Here is a 22,016-nt window from a genome sequence, read left to right as displayed (position 1 = left end):
AAAATGTGAAATAACTGAGAACATGTTTTATATTGTAGTTTCTTCAAAATAACCACCCTTTGCTCTGATTACTGCTTTGCACACTCTTGGCATTCTCTCAATGAGCTTTAAGCCCACTTGTGAAGTGAAAACCATTTCAGGTGACTACCTCTTGAAGCTCATCGAGATAGAATATACATTCAATAATAGCTAACGTTACTAGGTAAACTTTGATAAATCCCTATCATTAGCTGTTCACACACAACGCTAATTGGCATGTGTGTGAGTGTGTCTTACATACGGGCGTAGTTATGCACTAAAAGGCGAAAGAGGGCGGGATATAATTCTTATAACATACTGGAGATTTAGCGCCATCTAGGGATCTGCGTAAAGTTTGTACACAATGACAAAATAACTAAAATAAATAAAACATAGATGGCATGTATTAAAAAACAACAACAATATAAGATCATCCATCCATCCATTTTCTACCGCTTATTCCCTTCGGGGTCGCTGGAGATACTACTATAGAGTATTAATCTGTAGAGAAACACACAATTGTTAATAAATCATTTGTTGTGCTGATTGCAATGTCATCCAACTTGCGTGTGTGCTTTTTCAATCAGTGTGCTTTGAGCGGCTGCCTGGAAGAAAGAACCAGTGGGTATGTGGAATTCTGCTTTGGTGGCACAACTGTGTTATGAGGTCACCTCGGGCATTAGTCATGAGGAGGGAATGCATTGTGGCTGTTTTTAAGAAAATGGCAGTTGTCGGCATCCGCGGCGGGCGCACACTGAATGCAGGCCTTAGAAAGTTGACTTGAATTGGCTCCGCTGAACAATGTGAGCAGAATAGTTTGGCTGCACGTGGATTAGAGGTACCTTCAGGGCTCCAGGCCGGGACACAGTGTTTTCATATTTCAACATGTGCGGCTAAAAGTACCGGTAGATCTTTTTCATGAAGGTGATGATATATCAGTAATTAGTGAGAAAGAAAACCACAATCGACGTGGTTTCATGTCATAATTTAGAGCATCTTTAATTACATCGTCATCCATTACAATGTCCACAACTAAAATGATCTGGAAATGATTGTACTTAACATTATCACCAAATGCTTTACAGTTAAGTCACTTGTATTATTTCCACATGCACTTTATATCAAGCAAATTGTTACAGCATAATCACAGAATATTGAAGACACATACAGTGTAAGTGCAGCTTTTTCCACAACACACATCAATGGAAAACAGTGAAAAAAACTCAATGCAACCATTTAAATCAAGGGATTGGTGTGATAATAATAATTGTGAGGAAATTATTTTTGGTGAATAATCCCATGGATGGATGAATCCCATTCAATTGAGGTGAAATGAGAAGTGCTACTTGGCTGCAACCAGCAGAGGCGCTGTTGAATTAGTCTAAAATAGTTTGCATTTTAAATTATTAAATGAGTCCTGTTTTTGACAGGTGACACACCTACAGTAAGGTCTACCTTGCTTCTTAATCAAAGTCAGCTGGGACAGACTCCAGTTCACCTGAACAGCATAAGCCAGGGTTGTCTAAATGTTACTCTTTTCCACTGCAGGCCACTTAAGTGGAAGTCATTAACATGAGAAAACCTAAATATCTATCAAAAACATCAATAAGATAACAAAAAAGTCATTTTCCCACAAATAATAACCAGAAAATGTACAGTACGATGGCAACATTTTTTAAATGTTTTTTTCTGCTCACTATACATTATATCTCTTATTTCAAATATTAATGAATAAATGAAATGTGCCTTCCTATTTTGTGGTTCCTTTTTTTAGCCCCATAAAACAGTTTAGTTGGGCAAAGGTGGCTCAGGATATACATTTGATTTGTCCAGAAACCTCTATCCAAGTCACTGCTCTTGTGTCCTTGGGCAAGACACTTCACGCACCTTACTTCCTGGTGTATGAATGTTTGGTAGTGGTCACAAAGAGGCTGTCGGCACAGATTGGTAGTCGCGTTTACGTCAGTCTACCACCACACTACACTAATGTGTGAATCTGGAATAAATGAATGATGGGTTTTCGATGTTAAGCACTTTAGGTTTCTGAAAAACATGTGCTATATAAATCTATTACTGTTATTATTGTCATAAAAACAAGTGGCTAAGCAGGTGGTGATATAAAACATTTGTAGGTCAACATACAGCAGGGGTTTTAAACTTAATTTACGTCAGGGTCGCTGGGTATAGACACTTTAAAATCATGTTTAACCGTGTGACTAAATGTGTTAACTACCAGCAGTTAAAGTAGTGACCCTGATCTATAGTAGACCTTAAGTCATTATAAATGTATAAATGATACTGTATATTTTAAAACAGTTAAGTTTCAGAGGAGATGGTCAGAAACATACTGCTTGCTTGCAGGAAGTTGCTCCTTGTATTGCCTGATGTTTGTTTGTTGTTATAGTATATTTAACAATTAGCCACACAGGACGTGTGGGCCGCAATTACATTAAACTATGACGTTAAGTAGGAGGGCCACAAAATATGGGCCACGAGTTTGAAACCCTTGACGTACAATATGCCTGCTGTGCTATGCTAACCTTTTTATTGTGAACTTTTGCTTTTCTTTTCAGTGGCGCTAAAAAAATAATTTGATGTCAATCAAGTTATTTATTGTATTATTTGAATAAAAAAACAGAACATGAATCATTGAGACTAGATGTCAGTGGATTGTTAATTTTCCTCATGTACTCCAATGCCCATCCTTGGTTGATAATACTAAAAAAGTAGAATTACATCTCTGTAAACATTTGGCACACATGAATTTTCTAATAGTACCGAGGCTGTACTTATTATACAAGTACAAGTAAAAACTACACAACCAAATAATAATCCTCAACAAGAATATTAACAAGCTACCTACTGTAGTCATCCAACAACAGCTACATTTCACTTCACTAAAAAGCACCACAAGAAATGATAATACTCCAGTGGCTAACTTCCAATGTCACCAAATTCCTAACCCCTTTTTTGTCCACCTTGTTCTACAAATAGGAAGACGTCTTGAACTCATCTGGAACGTCACAGTCCAGTTTACAAATCACCTTATAGATGGCCTTTTTCCATGAGGGGTCGGAATCTTTGGCCGCAGAAATGGCTTTGTAAAATTCATGCAAAGTAATCTCAGCGACCTCCAGGAATTTGTCCGGAACCTGCAAAAGAAGATAAGTAGCGAGACTGAGTAAAGACGGCCATGCTAAAAACATATCCTATCTTAAAATTGGACATTGTTAGAATGTAGCTCCAAAAATGTGCAGCAAGACTAGATGTGCTGTTAGCATTCACAGCACGTTTGCATCAATCTACCTGATGAAAAGGACAATCTGCTTTGTTTTCATCACCCCCCCTCCCCCTCCCGCACACACACACACACACACACACACACACACACACACACACACACACACACACACACACACACACACACACACACACACACACACACGGTTCTGCAGATGCAGTGCATCTATTGTTCACTTCAAAACAGAAGCTTCTTTAATTGGCTTGACTTGCTGGAATTTGTAACAGAAGAGTAAATATCAAGTTATTCACTTAATAATAATCATTCAGGGGTTTAACTGATGGTCAATAATTATTTCATTTGTGTGCAATTAATGGTTGATTAATCACATTTTGAAGTAAAAAAAAAAGTTAAAATAGAGTGCAGTACCTGGCTGTGAACAGCAGAGGCGCTGTTGATTTACACTCGTTTGGGAAAAGCGGTAGGAAATGGATGGATGGATGGATGTAGCCTAAAACTTAAGAATATATTTGCTATGGAATTAGTTTTTTTCTTCCTATTTATTTCTAATGTTAAACTCTGATAAATAGGGTGCTCAAAACAATCAATTCACATCCAAATCGCATTTTTTATTTATTCCAAATGCAAATCGATTCATAATTTTTGAGAATAGTTTTTTTTAAATGTGGTTTTTGTTTGCTATTTTTTTTCTTTTAAGAATCGATTTTTGGATTCAAAATATTAAACAACCATATTGATATTAATATTATTATTGATACTGTTGCCTTTATTAATTCCTTTTTTAGTATTGTATTTAATAAGTGTTGTATTTGTATGTTTTTTGCTTTGTAAATTTCTATCCTAACTCCTAAGTATCTGCTCGTTAGTGTTACCATATCTGAGTTATTGTGTAGAAATATGCCTTGCGATGAGGTGGCGACTTGTCCAGGGTGTACATACTGAAAGGGACAAGCAGTAGAAAATGGTTGGATGGATGGATGGATGGATGGGGAAATAACTACAAAAGTACGCTTCAGTCACTAACCATGTTACAAAAAAGATCAGTTACAATAATACATAATGTTGGTTATAGAGAACACTCAAACCCTTTATTGGATCAAAAATATTGAAATTCCACGATATTGGGAATTTGCAAACTGCTAAAATTATAACCTGCTACCCAACAATGTACAATAATTCGTCTCAACAAAGGAGGATAAAAATAACCTTAGAGAAAGTGTTATTTTTAAACATTTAGTATTTCCATCCATCCATCCATTTTCTACAGCTTGTCCCTTTCAGTATGTGGAATTAAATTATGGGATGGAATAAGTAAAGAAATCAAACAATGTACTAATATGATCCGATTTAAGACTCTGTTCAAACGCATAGTTGATAAACATTATGAACTTATTGATAATCTTATCTATCTCACCATATGAAATACAACTTACTTTACTGATAATTATTTATTTTTAATGTTATTATTTATGGAGTATATTGTGAATAAATTGAGAACAGGAAGTGAACAAAAGTGTTAGCAATTGCCATATAATTGAAAAGGGGTAGAATTAAATAAGCTCAGCTCCTTCCTACTCATTTTCAAACATGTTGAAAAGAAAAACTGGAAATGGGGATGTTGTATCATGTTGTAATTGTATACGTGTTCGAAATAAACTCAAAACCAAACCAAACCAAGTATTGTAAAAATGGGATTAGGTTGGAGTTTGGGTTGCTTAATTTTCTTTTATCAGACAAATGACAATGAAATTTAAAAAATATTTTTTTCAAAAGACCTTGTGTAGGCCAACATTCCGCATATAAATCGTACGTCAGCAGCCAAGAGTAGCTTTTGTAACCTGTAACCTATTTTGAAAAGATTTGATCATAATTTATATACCAAATATATTACGAGAATCCTGTTGAATCGAGAATCGTTTTGGAATAGAATCGTCACTTCAAAAATCTTAATTGAAGCAAATCGCAAGATGCCCAAAGATTCCCACGCCTACTGAAAAACATTGGAAACAAGATAATTCTTCAAATTTAAAAAAAAAATATATATATATATATATATATATATATATATATATATATATATATATATATATATATATATATATATATATATATATATATATATATATATATATATATATATATATATATATATATTAAAAAATATATTTGTGCCGTCTAAAATTACCAATAAAATTATAGTGTTGAAATGCATATTTAATTACCGGCAATTGTTGATTTTCCTCAGTCAATTTGGGAAATAGAATAGAATATATTTATTTTTTATTTTTTTCACATTCTTTTTAAAATGTGTAACATAATTATTTATTATTAATGTATTATTAACAAAAACATCACATTAAATACAGGTGATCAGGGGTTAGCTTCCAAGACCACCAGTGGATGGCAAAAAACAAATAATCAGTGTAAAAGCCCTAAAAATGCCTATTTTGATTGTGAAACCATGCGTCTCACTGTAATCAATTAAATATATATGAATTCTGTTTTACATATTAAGAAAAAACTACAGGCATAAAGTATAAAAAATGTGCAGTTATACAACATGACTGTTGAGAATTTTGACAGAATTGACTTGTGAGACAAGCACCCTCTGGTGAATTATTGGCTGCGGCACTTCTCCTCTGCAGATAGGGTCATCAAACCACTTTCTATTCAATAAGTTAACAAAAAACTATTTACAATTCAAAGACGAGAAAAGAAATGTCCGGACACGGGTGTGCGAATGCCGAACCGCGAATAGGCGGGGAACTACTCGACTGATGTGACTTGATAATAAAAGATGTTGGTTGGAAAATAACTTGGATAATGTAAAGCAGAACTGGGCAAATTAAGGTCCGGGGGCCACATGCGACCTGTTAAGCTTTTCAATCTGGCCCGCCGGACATTCCCAAATATTTTTTTTTAGATCTTTAAGATTGAAACTGTAGCTGCAATTTTGATGTGCAACGATGTTTTGAAATTACCGTAAGTCTTGAACTATACAAAGTATTTCAATTGTTGGAATCTGTGCTTTTGCATGATATACTAGTTACTATGATAATCTACGTCACAGCAGCTCAGATGAGGCACCAAGCAGTGTGGGTGGGGAGCGTTTCCACAGAGTGTTTCCAGAGCGGCCAGTCTGAACTGCGGGTGTCAGGGACAGACTCGGAAGGAGATTTTTACAACAAAGTTCTAAAGCTTAGTGATATATCAGATATATCAGATTGTAAGTGGGGTTTTTTTACCCTTCACATTCATATTTTACTGTATTGGTTGCATTTTTGTTGCGTTTCGCTTGATTGTAAAATATGTCGATCGAGAGGGGGTGTGACGTTCATATGTTGTCAGTATTCAGTGTTTTATCATTCATAGTTAATATTGTAAATCCCGCATTCTTTATTTTTATGGACATTGTGGGTGTGTCATTCAGTACAAAAATTTAAAATTCCATTCCGTTTTTTAAGGTGGTCTGTCATAACGTTTTTTAGCATTCAATCAGACATTATTGTGAGGTTTTGTATTAGTGTATCTAAAAATAGATATACCGGCCCCCAGACACATATTTTTCTCTAAATTTGGACCCCCGAGTTAAAAGAATTGCCCAGGTCTGATGTAAAGGGTAACCTGTCACCTAGGAACATCTAAATATTTTGCTAAAAACATATTTGGTTTGTGTATATTCATGCTGGAGGTATTGTAACAAATATCCTTCATAAAATATATTAAACAACATGTGACAAATATTTTGTGCAAGCTATTAAGACTATAGCTCATGCACACAAAGTGCAGTCGCAAAGGATGCTGGGAGAAACCGCCCTTGTTTACCATCCACTGACCAGTTGGCACAACAGTTGTTGGTAAACAACATTTCCTGACACAAATCGGTGCTGGGAAAGGAATGTCTTAGTCCCAAGGTAAAGAAAACGCTCGCATCCCTTTCCCACCGAGTGGCCTTCTGCCTCCGAATCCACAACGTCTTTCTCAGCATTCCGCATCAGTAGCAATCTGGGCCTCGCTCAGGCGTATGGGTCCTCTAATCCGGAGTTGTTTTAGCTGGATTTTGCGGCTTCCTCTTCCCACAGTTTGCTAAAGCATCACTCTGGAGTTTGGATAATCGCAGTGAAGGCTGGCGAGCCACAGGTGCAGTGTGACCCACGGGTCAGCAGGGAGGAGCAAACGCGAGGAGAACATGCAGGAGTTTTTAACTCAGCAAGGTGCTGTTAGACATGTGAAAATGAAGTGGCACTTACATGAAAGTCGTTGGCCTTATTGTAGTGCATGTTGAGCGCACGGAACAGCTCGGAGTCTCGGCTGACTGTGATGTCTTTGGCCTCGGTGATGCCGTCTACAATGGCTTGGCGGGCAAACTTCTCCATCTGGATGTAGTAGAACTCCCTGAAGTTACTGAACCACTTGATCAGCTGAGATGTGATGCAGCGGTTGAACTGGAAAATAGAAAAGATGACGTTTGAATGAAATGACAGTAAATTGTGGTGTCTTGAGGCAACAAACCTCAATCCTGACATCTCGCCTCCTGTTTAGAAATGTAAAGGAGAATGAAAATTGTTTTTTTAAGGGATAAATTGGTCATTCCTATCTGAGACTTCAATTAAAGCCCACCAAATTAAAATGATTAAGCTCTGTGCTTTTAAATCAAATACATTTAATGGACTCTGTGGCAGATTTGGCATTATTAAAGGCTGTCGCAATAATTGACTGTGGAAACTTGCGTTAGGTACCTGTGGGGCAAAATTCCAGCTAATCTTCTGTCACCCTCCCAGACGCAAATTGCACAGATCTTTTCCAACCCGTAAAAAAACATCTGCCAGGCCTGTGTATTTCTAAACTTCAATCTTGACATCAGTGGTGTTATTCTATCTTGTCATCCAGAAAGATGGGTGAAAGGAAAAAAGGCCTAAGGGCTGGGCAGGCATCAAAGACGCTTCTCCTTCCACTGGTGTGAGAACGCGGCGTGGTAAGGACACAAGGAAGCTTCCCTCGTGTTGACTCGGGCTGATAGGATGGAATCAGACACTCGGATTAGGCGCTCTTTTGTTCCGTGCCACTTCCCACCGCCAGATTGTGTGCAAGGAGGAGACGTTCGCAGGCCGCCGCCGCCGCCACAGCAAACTCCCCCTAGCCCCCTGACCCGGAGGTCAGTTTAGGAAAACTGCGGGCCACCGTTTTGGAGAACTTTTGGAATGAAGGCTAGAACTGAGTTAAGAGTCATGGCTTAACACAAGACCACAAGAGGCCAACAGGATGTTGTGTTTAGAGCCGGCAAGTTTCTAATACCAACTCTCTTGTTGACACTCAATAGCAATGCCTTGCCTAGAGAGTCCTTTGTCACTCCATTTGCTGACTGGAGAGGCTTTTTTCAAACAGAGAATAGCTCTGTATCTCCCTCTGCCCCAGGACACACTAGCAGCTCACTGCCTTTGTTATTTAAACCCTCTGCGTTTTTGTTTCTCTCCTCCGACACACTGCTGCTCTTTCTGTCGCAAACACACACTGACAAGTTGATACCGGGGCGGGTTAGACGCAGTAGACACGCTTCTAAAGTTTGTTGCATTTCGCTATTAACATATTACCTTGACATCAGGGAAGAATGTCTTCAGGACATTGGAGCTGGGGTAGCGGGTGTAGAAGAACATCAATTTGGCCTTCTTCAGGTGACTCGGGGTGAGGCCCTCCTGGATGTTCAGCATCACGTTAAGGCACACAAAATAATCTGTGGTGCAAAATGATAGTGGAGCAAAGTATTGTGTTGCATCAATCTTCAGCTAAATTCAATTTGGCTGAGGACTAGCTCGGCGTTAAGCGTGCAGTCAATAATGACCCTAACATGTGCTTATTGGCAAAACAGAATTACGAATTTGATTAGGGATTTTTAATTAGCAAGTAAAGCACTTCATGGCTGGCTGTTAAGACGAAAGAGGGGCTAATTTAAAGACAACATATGTCGCATGGGCTCTCGCTTTCGAGGAATAAAGATGAAGTTCGAGGTAATTTAAATTGACCTCGTTGCTAAAAGATTTTGATATAAAAAATTGTGCTGTCAAATTATGTTCCTAATCAGATTATACATACTTTTATATTTGTATTAATCATGATTAATCACAGGTATAACCCACTTGCATAATTTGCTTAACTTTAAAAAAGAGCCCAATATTTGAACACAAATGCACTTTTATTGTCAGAATTACATACAAAAACTTTTTTAGATCTTTACCTGAATGATCCGCTCAGAAACGGTTTTATCTTAAGTTGAGTCAGGGTGTATTTCGGAGTGAAATTTGTCCTGATCACTGACCGTATAACAACTCTTAACACCTTTCAGAAAATCGGACACAGTTAAGGAAAATAAATGTGTACGGCCAATATAAATCTGCATATACCTGTATAAACTTGAGTTAACTTTTGACAGTCCTAATCAATGTATAGGTATAGGACATTTTAATGAATGAAGTTGCCACTCTAATTTCCCGCCTGTGGCAACGATGAACAGTTCCTCTATAGTCCATCACAAAGCCTCAGGTCGAAAAATGTTTTCATCAGGCCACAACATAATAAATTTATTAGGAAGGTCTAGCTTTGAAACAAGGATGTGGGAATGAAAGCTTAATGAGCTATTGTTCAAAGAGAAGCAGAGAAGCTTTAAAGCTCAAATACATTACATATTTCTTGCCAAAATATATCTAAAAGCTGATTTTCTCCATGATGTATATAATAAATGTAATTACACTGATATGGACATCAAAAAGTTGTCTTAAGCAATTGAACAACTTGCTCAACGTTGGTTTTCTTTCTGTGTTCACATGAGTAATTTGTTGTCATCTTGTACTTCATGTTCAATTGTGCGCATTCTGACAAAGGTACCCAACAACACATGCTCAAGACAAGAGCTCAAGTGTTATGGTTGGGAGGCACTTGTGATTTCCACCAGCACTCAGATGTGACCTTTTAGATGCACCCCCATCACTGTGATGATGGAGAAATAGATCCTGCACCTTTTCAAGTATGGAAAAAAAAAAGATGCTTCCTGAAACAGAACACGATGCTTTCTATGCCTTTGAAAAATCGGCTTTTGTTCCTGGCCAATTCTTATCAAAGCTTTGTATTCCTTTTTATTTGTCTTTTTCCAGACTTAAAGTCATTACTCTGCTCAGATTAAAGAAGACGCCATAATTTTGGATGGGGGAAGAGGGGCAGATCAAAGAAATAAATTCTCCTTGAAGTTACTAGTGCTGCCCATTCTGTAACAGACATCTGCCCGTCAAAGCTCAAGTACAGTGTGTCCAAATGAAAAAGCAGGGAGTCAATACAAGTGCACTATAGAGCAGTGTTTGTATTGTTTATCTGGATACACTGCAGTCAAATTGTACCTACTGTACATGGATGCTGAGAGATATTTGTGTTAATGCAATGTTTTTCTCATATTAATTGCAATACCTTTAGCTGAGGACTTTATACATGCAGCAGTCTTTAGGTTGTGTTCTCTACATTTACCCAACCACATGAATTAACAGTTCTGTACAAATGCTAGTCAGAGACATGGCTCCTAGATGGGAGGAGCCGAAAAAGTAGGAGCCGCATCATAGCTAAGCAGATTCAAACCCAATCAAAAAACAAAATGTGGATCTTCTCCCATGCCAAATAATTGAACAACCACAACATTATAATGCACTGTAAATGCAATGTGTGGAAAATGATGCTGTGGCATCACCATAAAGCACCTGATCAGTGTCCATCTTGCTCTTACGCCCCTCTAGTGCAGGCTGACCCAGGAATGAGATAGTCAAATGATACTCAAGGTTTACTCAAAAATGCCTTTGAATTAAATACATTTAAAGTATGCCTTATCTGCATGGATATAACATTGTTAAATTACATAATACTATCTATGATCAAAGACACACATTTTTGCAGGCTTCTCAGAGGTTACTTAACATGTGTTATGTGTCTAAAATAGTCTCTTTTGGTAAGTTTCAGTGCGTGCAAAAATATCTGAAATTATGGAAATAATGTCTCTCTGTAGTAAAAAATAATAGCTCTCTTTTCAAGTCTTACTGGACGAATAACTTCCAACATATTTATGTAAACCAGGATCATTTCATCACAAAAAAATGTGAAAACAAAACACTTCCTGAAAAAACAGAACGTTTGGTCATCCTACTGTTGTGGGAATATAATTTAGCAACTAGGAATTGGCTCTCAATGATTGGATTATTTTGTGGAATTGGTTCGTGATATAATTGCATTTTGGCGCAATTGAAGTTTCAAGGTGAGTTACACTACAAAAGTGCTGATGATTTCTTCTCAACATATTTGATGTCGGAAGATGATCAAAAAACATCACGAAGTTAAACAACATCCATAGCATTATTCTGTTCAACCTAGTAGTAACATAGAAACAGCAGTTCAGAACATTCAGAGAGAGTCTACCAAACCCATCAAAAATACTTATGATGAATTGAGGACTTATTTTGAAATGTCTTGTTATTGACTGTTCTTGCATCATTTTGTTTCTTTGAATTTGTTTTGCTCAAAGCAATCATCTTGCAGCATTCACACGCATTTTTGTATGCCCTTCTCTTTCCAATTTAAAAAATGCTCAATTAATTTCTGCCAGCTATCTGGACCTTTTTACTTTCTAAGTTTGGAAACAGCCTGCATGGCTTGAAAAGTGAGAAACAGTGGTTAATTTGTGAAAGGATATGTTGAGAGACATGTAGGAGTGTCGGTCAGCCATACTCTGCAGATCGCCACACTCAAGTTTCACATGAGGAAGGCATAGATTGTCAACGGTCACTGCGCCCAGGCCAGAGGGACAAGCGTGGTGGCTCAGGTGGCCTGGTGTTACCTTGCCTCTCAATGCGATGGTGTCCCACGGTAGGTCCACAGGGTCTGGAGAGGATCTGTCCATTGAATGGGGCATGCAGTGGAGACCTGCGTAGTTAGAATGCGGCCCATACTTGAGAAGGTGCTCCAGAATCTGACTATCATGCAGAGGTGTGCTGTAGTTGAACTGGAATGGCGTCTGGTGCACAGGATAGGGCCTCTTCACTGTTGGGGTGACTGAGCTCAGAGGCGACGCAACAGGTTTGCGAATAACCAGTGACAGGGCCTCGGTCTGGTCTTGGTGCATTTCAGAGTTTTCGTAATACTCCAAAGAGTGGGGCTTGACTGCACCTTCTTCGGTTTGTAGGTGCTCATGTGTGGAGCTGTCTGATTGGTTCTTTCTGCCAGTACCTGAGCTGATCTGCATATCTGGCGACGGGCACATTCGCTGTTGAGCGGACAGATCCAGCCCTGATGAGGACACCTTTGTAAACACCCTGTCCACGCACTCATTCACAGCTTTAGAGAGCTCTTGCTTCAAGATTTCCCGAAGGTTCTGATTCTCCCTATGGTGTGCAAAGTGACCAACTACTTTGATTCTGTCATCACACTCTGTAATCACTCGGCTGTCGCACTCGATTGCTACAGCTGCCCTTTCCCTGTTATCATGATCAGCATCCTCCCGGTTATACACTTGAAGGAATTTTTCCTGGAGTTGACGTAGAAGCCTTTGCATGCTGTGGAGTTGCTCTTTTAGTTTGTGGCACTCCTCATCTTTGTTGTTTGTATCATGGTAGTCACTTTTAGGTTTTCTACTTGCCGGCCCTCCAATGCTGTGTTCCTGATGCTGAGGGAGCCTTTGTTTACGTTTGTTCTCCCGGTATGCCTCTCTGCACTCTCTGGTGTCTCGGCCATCATTTTCGAGTCTCTCATTGTCCCCATGCGGCCTGTTGCTTGGAGACCCAGCCATCACCCTGATTATGTTCTCCACCCTGGCTCTCTTTGCTTGCAGGTGGTCTGACATAGGATGTTCTCCATCTGGGCTGCACCTGGTAGAAATGTGGCCATTTAGGGAGGATCCTTCTGCTGTGCTATCCTTTGAAGACACACTACTGCGGTCCTCCTGTCCGGAGTCAGTAGCAGTAGAGTTTGAAAGGTAGAAATGGCTTTCATCTAGTACCCTTTTGCTGTGGATGGTTTTACGGAGAAGTTGGGATATGATGGATCCGTTGGAGTAGGAAGCAAGCGGTTCATCGTAGATGTTTCTGCGTAAGCAGGGCAGTGTGACATTGTGTTTGTCATCCTCGAGGCAACCTTCAGTGGAGTTGTGTCCGCTCTCGTCAGAAGGGCTTAGATTCATGTTCACAAAAATCTCAATCTGGAAATAAATACACACAAAAATAGTAAAGTGAGGTAAATAATACTGAAAAAGTTACCTTGTGTAAAAACTACATTGAAAAAGCCATTGATGAATATATTTTAAATGTCTGAATATTAAAGAGGATATTCAGATCTTGTTTTTGTCTCAAGACCAGTGATCTTATTCAAAGAGTTGAAAGAATGTTTTCCTTTCATATTATAGTGATAAAAAAGATAAAAGCAACATTTTGATTTCAACATTCAAAATGTTCAGATATTATTTTAAAAAAGCAAACATCCATTTACTCGCCCTCTCACTTTCTCCATCAGTGCACATTGGGGATCACAAAATGAACCATGCGTGTTACTCAATAAGTGCATTATTGTTGATCAAATACAGCTGGAATAGATGGGATTTAAAAAACACATTTAGGACATGAGTGTATGGCAGTCAATATAATAATACATTTTGCTTAATTTTAAATCATAATTTTATTTGATTGTTTATCCAAAAAAATTCTAAATTATATAATAATTACTACTATATAATATACACATCATAATAACATACACATAGGTACAATAATTATCATATAAATTATTTATAATTACGTACTTAGATTAGGGCTTGTAGACAAAAAGTCAATAAAACCCTTTCCACCCAAAATTGAGTTACATAACTGCACATTGAGAGCATATGTTACTTTTTCGCTTACATCAACTATTCTCTCATTTAAGATAATAATTGTACTGTCATTTTTTTTTAACACTGACAGTGTATAAATTCAATAAACATGTAATATTAAAAAAAAAAAGTCTTAAAAAGCACACACCAAAGAAAAAGTGGTTTATGTATTCTGCGGCCAATATAAGAGCGATTAAAAACGTATTTATAAAACCGGAAATTGTACGTACTCAAAATGCATCTAACAAAAGAAAGTTCCTAGAATATCTGTCCTACAAAATACAGCAGAATAGACCCTGCACACAAAATCAAGCCAAGAAGTGGTCGAATTTGGCTTCAGAAAGAAAAAAGTGAGTAAAGTGACAGGACCTTCTTACCTGTTGCTGCATGGGCTGACAGCCTTACGAACAATGTGGTGTGTGAGCAGTGCACGAGAGCGTTGAAGTGGGCTCAGGGGGCGTGGTGGTGAACGCATCACTCCTGAGGACAAGTGGAGTGACAGTTCATGCTTAGGATTCTTACATCTCCCAGGTTGAAAGCCCAACAATAACCATGTAGAACATTTGGAAATGTGCAAAGAAATCCATAGCTTATTTACACCAGCCTTAAGGTATTTTTAATTTTTTTGCACAATTTATTGTTATAAATGAATACAATTAGACTTTCTTTTTCCTTTTACTTTTCTTTTTGTTATTGTATTTTTTTTTAAATTTTATAAACCTTTATTTATAATATGCAACAATCAAGAAATAATAATAAACAAAACAAGTACAGAAACAGTACAAAACAGCGCCAGGGGGTTGGAAACTCAATAAAGTAACTAAAATAGAATGCAAATTATTTATATGTAACAAAGTGTAAAGCCATAAACTCACACAAGTTCTGTAAATAATCCAAATTTGGAACACAGCATCATAGTTTTCATAGCTTTTTGGTTGTTAGAGGTAGAATTCATTTCATAAAGTAGAATTCTTCTTTCTTTTCAACGGCACAAAAAACAGGTCGGGTATTGAGAAACTTACATTTATGAATACAAAACTTAGCCAATAGTATATCATGAGGTTGCAAAGCTAAAATTCATTTTCAAATTGTTTTTCATACAGTGTAAATCCAAATAGCACATCTTTAAAACAAAGCACAAAATTGTCATGAATATTGTCCATAGTCCTGCCATAGTGATCGAGTGCTTTCACTACAATTAGACTTTCATAAAGTAGACTACTACAATGTATTAATCGCTCAAAGATAAACGATTATGTGTATTGTGAAGGGGTGTTTGCCATATTCAATAGTTCATGTTTTATTACACCATGTTAACATAACCTCATCATTACCCATATGTATTTATTTGATGTATTTTAACTATATATTTACTGGATTACAGTACCAGATATGTTGTAGGGTTCAGAAGAGTAAATATGCAGACTGCCTTCACCCCCCATAGCTTACTGCACTTAGTTTGTCCCACGGCACTTCCTCCTTTCCAGCCTGCCGCGGTGACCCGCTACCCTTCGGTTGGCAGGCTGCTGTCACAACAGCCATCATGTTATCCCATTCCCGGTGTTTGTCCAAGAATTTTGGTCGCTCCCTGTCTGCCATCCGCCAGGTAGGCCAACCAGCCCGAGAAAAAGCAGTTTGTTTAATGACCTCGGTTGGAACCACTCGCTGCATTTGCCCGTGGCTTCGGGCGGTGGTTCAGCCTTTAGCATTAGCTACTGTAGGCCACGGAACAGGCCTTAACATTGTGAGCCAAGGACAGTATGACACTTCGCCGGTTAGGTCTCCTGTGTGCCGGTGCTACCTTCTGCAACATTTCTATGAATCCAGGTTGTTGCTATCATAGCTTAGCGTTGGTCTGTCTTTAAACACAGCAATACCGTCAAAGTTATCTGAAACTTTGCATTACTGGCTAACTAGCAAGAACATGCTATTGCTAACTCAAGTCATTTTAATGTTTTCAAATAGCACGTTGATAAGCGTAGCTGTCAAATTAGGCTTTGCGAGCGGAAACCGCTGCCCAAATTATCTATCTTGACTTATATATGTTAATACTTCGAAAACCGAATACGTATATCTTATGGTAACAAGAACTTAGTTGGCCAATGTAAGGTTGTTGTGGTTAATTTACCTAAACATATCTATGCCTATTTGTTAGGTCAAGCAGCTGCTGCAACCATGCATGTTAAGCTCATGTTTGACTGACATATTTATACTTGGTGTCAATGGGGGCATCGTCTCACGTCTATATGTGACCTTTCACCCCGGGTCTTATTCCTGATGTTTACTCCATTTTCAACCGTCAACCCAAATGACCACCGGATCTTGTTACATAACCTGTTGTCACATGCACATAATATACAGTGCTCATTTTTATGATCAAGTACGTCCAGACGTTTGACTGGTTTTGGAAATATTATCACATTTTTAAATATTGTACTAAAAATCCTGTGCTTTCAATGTTGTTGCTTGTAAAACCTAGATAAAGTAAGGTCCATAATAGGGCTGTGAATCTTTGGGTGTCCCACGATTTGATTCAATATCGATTCTTGGAGTCACGATTCGATTCAAAATCTTTTTTTTTTTTCAACTCAACACGATTCTCGATTCAAAAACGATTTTTTCCTGATTCAAAAGGATTCTCTATTCATTCAATACATAGGATTTCAGCAGGATCTACCCGTCTGCTGACATGCAAGCAGAGTATTAGATGTTTGTAAAAAGCTTTTATAATTGTAAAGGACAATGTTTTATCAACTGATTGCAATAATGTAAACATTTTTTAACTATTAAATGAACCAAAACTATGACTTATTTTATCTTTGTGAAAATATTGGACACAGTGTGTTGTCAAGCTTATGAGATGTGATGCAAGTGTAAGCCACTGTGACACTATTGTTCTTTTTTTTTTTTTTTTTATAAATGTCTAATGGTAATGTCAATGAGGGATTTTTAATCACTGCTATGCAGTGTTGGGACTAACGCGTTACTTGTAACGCGTTACTGTAACGCCGTTAGTTTCGGCGGTAACTAGTAATCTAACGCGTTATTTTTTATATTCAGTAACTCAGTTACCGTTACTACATGATGCGTTACTGCATTATTTTACGCTATTTTTTATGTAGTATCGGCTAGAAACAGAGGATCTGAGTGTGTTTTATTGCAGCGCTTCAGTGACGTGCTTCTGATTCTTCCTCTGCGCTCTGTGTGTGTCTGGGTGTGGGAAGGGGAGGGAGGGGAGGAGGGTGCGCAATACAACGTAAACCGTTGGCCAACCAAAAAGTAACCACAGAACACTATACGACTATACACTGTGGTTACTTTTTGGTTGGCCAAGCGGACGTGACGACAGGCTGTCCTCACTCAGGTCCGCAAGGATCTAGAGGGGGCGTGCCTTAAGTCCGGCTGGAAATCGGGAGAAATTGGGGAGAATGGTTGTCCCGGGGAGAGGCACTGAAATTCGGGAGGGTTGGCAAGTATGAGATATTTTCACTTCTTTTCTTTTGTCGAGCACAAAGAAAATAACATTTTAGTTAAATGTAAGTTGTGTCTTGGATCAAAGATCCCGTCTACTACCCAAAACAACAATTCAAATCTGGCTGGTTAGGCTTTGTGTATGTCACGTGTGCCTTCCTTAGGTGAAGCCAGGTTTACAGCTATGTTGATTGATTGATTGATTGATTGATTGATTGATTGATTTAAACTTTTATTAGTAGATTGCACAGTGAAGTACATATTCCGTACAATTGATCACTAAATGGTAACACCCGAATAAGTTTTTCAACTTGTTTAAGTCGGGGTCCACTTAAATTGATTCATGATACAGATATATACTATCAAATATATACTAACATCATAATACAGTCATCACACAAGATAATCATCAGAGTATATACATTGAATTATTTACATTACTTACAATCCGGGGTGTGGGATATGGAGGGGGGTTAGGTTTGGTTGGTATCAACACTTCAGTCATCAACAATCAGCATCAACAATTGCATCATCAGAGAAATGGACATTGGAACAGTGTAGGACTGACTTGGTAGGATATGTACAGCAAGTAGTGGACATAGAGAGAGAGATCAGAAAGTATAAGAAAAAGAGTCTACATTTGATTATTTACAATCCGAAGAGGTATTATGTGGAAGGGAGGGTGTTAGTTTAGGGTTGTAGTTGCCTGGAGGTGTTCTTTTAGTGCGGTTTTGAAGGAGGATAGAGATGCCCTTTATTTTACACCTGTTGGGAGTGCATTCCATATTGATGTGGCATAGAAAGAGAATGAGTTAAGACCTTTGTTAGTTCGGAATCTGGGTTTAACGTGGTTAGTGTTAGTGCTATTATGCTGTTTGTTACTTATGTATGTTATGTTGCAGCTATTTAAAATAGTTTTGTCAATTTGTTCTGGCCTGAAATAAATTGGCCCTTTGAAACATATCTTTGTCTTTGTGTGTTGTATGTAGACCACATTGCTTAGCAGAGTTCAGTGATGCAAATGCATGTCAAGTTGATCAACACACTGTATTATTCTCCAGTGCAATAACAGTACTGAAATGAAGGCTAAAAGGGCATTAATGGGAGCTTTAAAAAAAAAAAGTAGAAGAAGTAACTAGTTACTTTTCACAGTAACGCATTACTTTTTGGTGTAAGTAACTGAGTTAGTAATTGAGTTACTTTTGAAATAAAGTAACTGTAATTAGTTACTGGTTTTCAGTAACTAACCCAACACTGCTGCTATGTTGAAATTGTAACTAATATTGATACTGTTGTTGATAATATTAATTTTTGTTTCACTACTTTTGGTTTGTTCTGTGTTGTGTTTGTGTCTCCTCTCAATTGCTCTGTTTATTGCAGTTCTGAGTGTTGCTGGGTCCGGTTTTGTGATTTGATTGCATTGTTATGGTATTGCTGTGTATTGTTTTGTTGGATTGATTAATAAAAAAAATAGAAAAAAAAATAAAAATAAAAATTGATTTTTTTAAAATGAGAATCGATTCTGAATCGCACAACGTGAGAATCGTGATTCGAATCGATTTTTTCCCACAGCCCTAGTCCATAAGTATTTGGACAGTGCAGATTTGTTTTTTATGGTTTTTGTCTTTACAGTATCACCATAACAATGGATTTGAAATTCATCAAATGCATAAATCAACATGTGATTTAAGTTAAGACTGCCAGCTTCAATTGAAATTGTTTCAAAAGATTATGACCTCTACAATTTAAAAAGGTTTTTTGGATTAAACAATGTGGTTAAGTATACAATACCAGTCAAATGTTTGGACGTGCTGATTTGACTCATTGCTATAAATTAGGCTTGTCCGTACGTTTGACCTGTACTGTATATATGTTCACTTTTGGTAGGATTTACTAAACATACCGTATTTTCCGCACAATAAGCCGCCCCGTGTTATTAGCCGCACTTTCAATGAATGGCATATTTCAAAACTTTGTTTACCTATTAGCCGCCCCGTGTTATTAGCCGCACCTACGCTGCGCTAAAGGGAATGTCAAAAAAACAGTCAGATAGGTCAGTCAAACTTTAATAATATATTACAAACCAGCGTTCTAACAACTCTGTTCACTCCCAAAATGTAATGTGCAAATGTGCAATCACAAAAATAGTAACACTCAAAATAGTGCAGAGCAATAGCAACATCAATAACTCAACGTTGCTCGAACGTTAATGTCACACAACACACAAAATAAACATTTAAAGCTCACGTTCTGAAGTTTTTACTCATCCACAAATCCCTCGAATTCTTCTTCTTCTTCGGTGTGCTTCACATGTTTTTTGACACCATCTGTGATGTATGCAGCATGCAGTCGTAGATCACAGGGACGGAGCTGCGTGAAAAAATTCACCCGGTCTCTTCGCTCATCTTTTCTTCATCCATCCATCCCTTCGAGTTAGCTTTTATGATGACGCCGGCTGGAAAGTTCTCTTTTGGCAAGGTCTTCCTTTTGAATATCACCATGGGTGGAAGTTTCTGGCCGTTAGCATGGCAAGCTAACGGATATTCACCGTACGTGCTCCCGTTGTATCCACAGTGCGGTTCACATGAATATCAAAAGTCAGTGGAACGTTGTACGCGTGTCTCTTAGTAGGAGCCATTTTGTGGTCTTTACAGAAACACACAAATGAAATGAAATATCCGTGCGCTTCTTCTTCTACGGGGGCGGGTGCTCACCTTGGCGGTTGCTTACAGTAGAAGAAGAAGCGCTTCCTCTTCTATGGGGGCGGTTGCTTACCGTAGAAGAAGAAGCGCTTCCTTTTCTACGGGGAAAAAAGATGGTTTTTAGGTGCGGCTTATGGTCCGGAAAATACGGTAGTTGTCTTATTTCTTCTATTTGCTTATAAACTGTTTTTTGTTTTTTTTTTGCTGTGTTTTTTCTAGGGAAATAATGCGTTGACTCGCCGTGCTGCAGCAGGTATGTGTTATTAAACTGTTCAAACATTGAGTATTAAGTAAAGTATGTCTGTTTTTGGGTAGTTATGTTATTTAGATCTCTTGTCCTTTTTCTCCACAGCAATATCAACTAGCTACCCAGTCATTGTCAAGAACACTGGGTAAGGGCACACAAAACGATTAAACACTGCTTGTAGAGTAAAATCAAATATCCCCTATTAGCTTTAAAAGCAAATATTTAGCAACTACTTACCTTATTTTTTGGACTGCACGATATATCGTTTAAACACATCACAAAGCATGTGTGCGTAATAGTCACATCATCGTACGGTCTCGCAATATAGATGGCAAATAAACTCAAAGTGCCTGCACCTTATGACAAACACGGGCTATTAAAACACATTTATGATGTTGTCGGAGCTCTGTGTAAGTGTGTGCTGAGTTTAATAATAATCTACACAAAATTGTAAGTTGAATATCTCACTGCAGTGTTTCCCATAAACTGCCAAGATAACTGTGGCGGTGGGGGCGTGGCTATGGGCGTGGTCACCATGACATCATCGAGTAATTTGCATAATTTACTACAATGATTTGATTTTCTCTAAAAAGGCTAAAAAGATGTATACTTACTAATTAATAATAACAGTTTTGTTTTAAACGTCCGTCCATCCATCCATCCATCCATCCATCCATCCATCCATCCATTTTACAATATAATTACAACACTTTATGTACATATTTATATACAGATTTGAACAATAAGTTATTCACTGAAATATATTTATTAACTGTGGTTCTTACAAAAAATATATCTTATAGAATATAAAAGCTAAAATGTCTCAAAGCTCTGCCCCTTTAATTAGTGCATGCTAAATAATTTAACTTTAGCCTACTACTACAACCATATTATTTACCAGCAACATAAAGTGAAACAGAAGCAGAGGTGTCCTGCCACGGTCAGTAACAAATAAACAGAAAACAGTAGTGGTGGTAGATAGACACAGAGCTTCATCAAACATCTGATCCACTGAACAGAGAGCTCCAAAAATCTTGAACTTTAGACTGCCATCAGTTTTACTCCCTACACTTAACCATGTGTTTTCTACTGCCTGCAGACTTTGCACCCTTTGTTATATACACATGTTGTTTTAATATAAATACATTTAATAAAGTCAAATACAAATAAGGCAACAAGAGAAGTATCCTACTCTTCTCTTTTGTAAAGTAAATCTGAACAGCCAATATGGGCATCTACATCAACTATATGATTTGCCTGAGAAGCTGGAGAGGACAAAAAAAACCAAAAAAACATTTTTTTTTAATTTTTAATTGTTTTTTTTAATTTTTTTTTTTTAAAATTTGTGGCGGACGTAAATCTTTCGTGGCGGGCCGCCACAAATAAATCAATGTGTGGGAAACACTGCACTACTATTCGTCGCTCCGACCA

General features: G+C 37.8%; 2 protein-coding genes across 3 annotated transcripts in view; one reads left to right on the top strand and one right to left on the bottom strand.

The window, feature by feature from the left end:
• Positions 1 to 2,221: 2,221 nt before the first annotated feature.
• On the bottom strand, positions 2,222 to 15,635 carry prox2 (prospero homeobox 2). 2 transcript variants are annotated; one of them, XM_062042026.1, is made up of 6 exons: positions 15,615 to 15,635; positions 14,543 to 14,645; positions 12,003 to 13,499; positions 8,872 to 8,982; positions 7,531 to 7,725; positions 2,222 to 3,170 (listed from the first exon to the last, which is right to left on the bottom strand). In XM_062042026.1, exons 2-6 carry the CDS (start codon positions 14,552 to 14,554, stop codon positions 3,003 to 3,005), a joined length of 1,983 nt encoding a protein of 660 aa, XP_061898010.1. In that variant the 5' UTR covers positions 14,555 to 14,645; positions 15,615 to 15,635; the 3' UTR covers positions 2,222 to 3,002. The 2 variants fall into 2 exon arrangements, with proteins under 2 accessions (XP_061898010.1, XP_061898011.1); XM_062042027.1 differs by lacking the exon at positions 15,615 to 15,635 and having other exon boundaries at positions 14,535 to 14,630.
• dlst (dihydrolipoamide S-succinyltransferase) overlaps positions 15,627 to 22,016 on the top strand; it is a 45,242-nt gene continuing 38,852 nt past the window's right edge. The window contains exons 1-3 of the mRNA XM_062042028.1: positions 15,627 to 15,771; positions 20,558 to 20,591; positions 20,691 to 20,730. Of these exons, the coding sequence (XP_061898012.1) occupies positions 15,709 to 15,771; positions 20,558 to 20,591; positions 20,691 to 20,730 (137 nt within the window). The 5' untranslated portion in view covers positions 15,627 to 15,708. The remainder of the gene's footprint in view (positions 15,772 to 20,557; positions 20,592 to 20,690; positions 20,731 to 22,016) is intronic.

This window comes from Entelurus aequoreus, linkage group LG03 (genome assembly GCF_033978785.1).
Source record: "Entelurus aequoreus isolate RoL-2023_Sb linkage group LG03, RoL_Eaeq_v1.1, whole genome shotgun sequence".
Lineage (NCBI taxonomy): Eukaryota > Metazoa > Chordata > Actinopteri > Syngnathiformes > Syngnathidae > Entelurus > Entelurus aequoreus.
This window is presented reverse-complemented; position numbering and strand designations above follow the sequence as displayed.

Coding starts and splice junctions, on each gene's coding strand:
- prox2 (XM_062042026.1), bottom strand. Junction 8,983..12,002: donor GACACTCCTACATGTCTCTC/AACATATCCTTT, acceptor AACGTGATGCTG/AACATCCAGGAGGGCCTCAC. Junction 3,171..7,530: donor ATAAGGCCAACGACTTTCAT/GTAAGTGCCACT, acceptor CTTCTTTTGCAG/GTTCCGGACAAATTCCTGGA.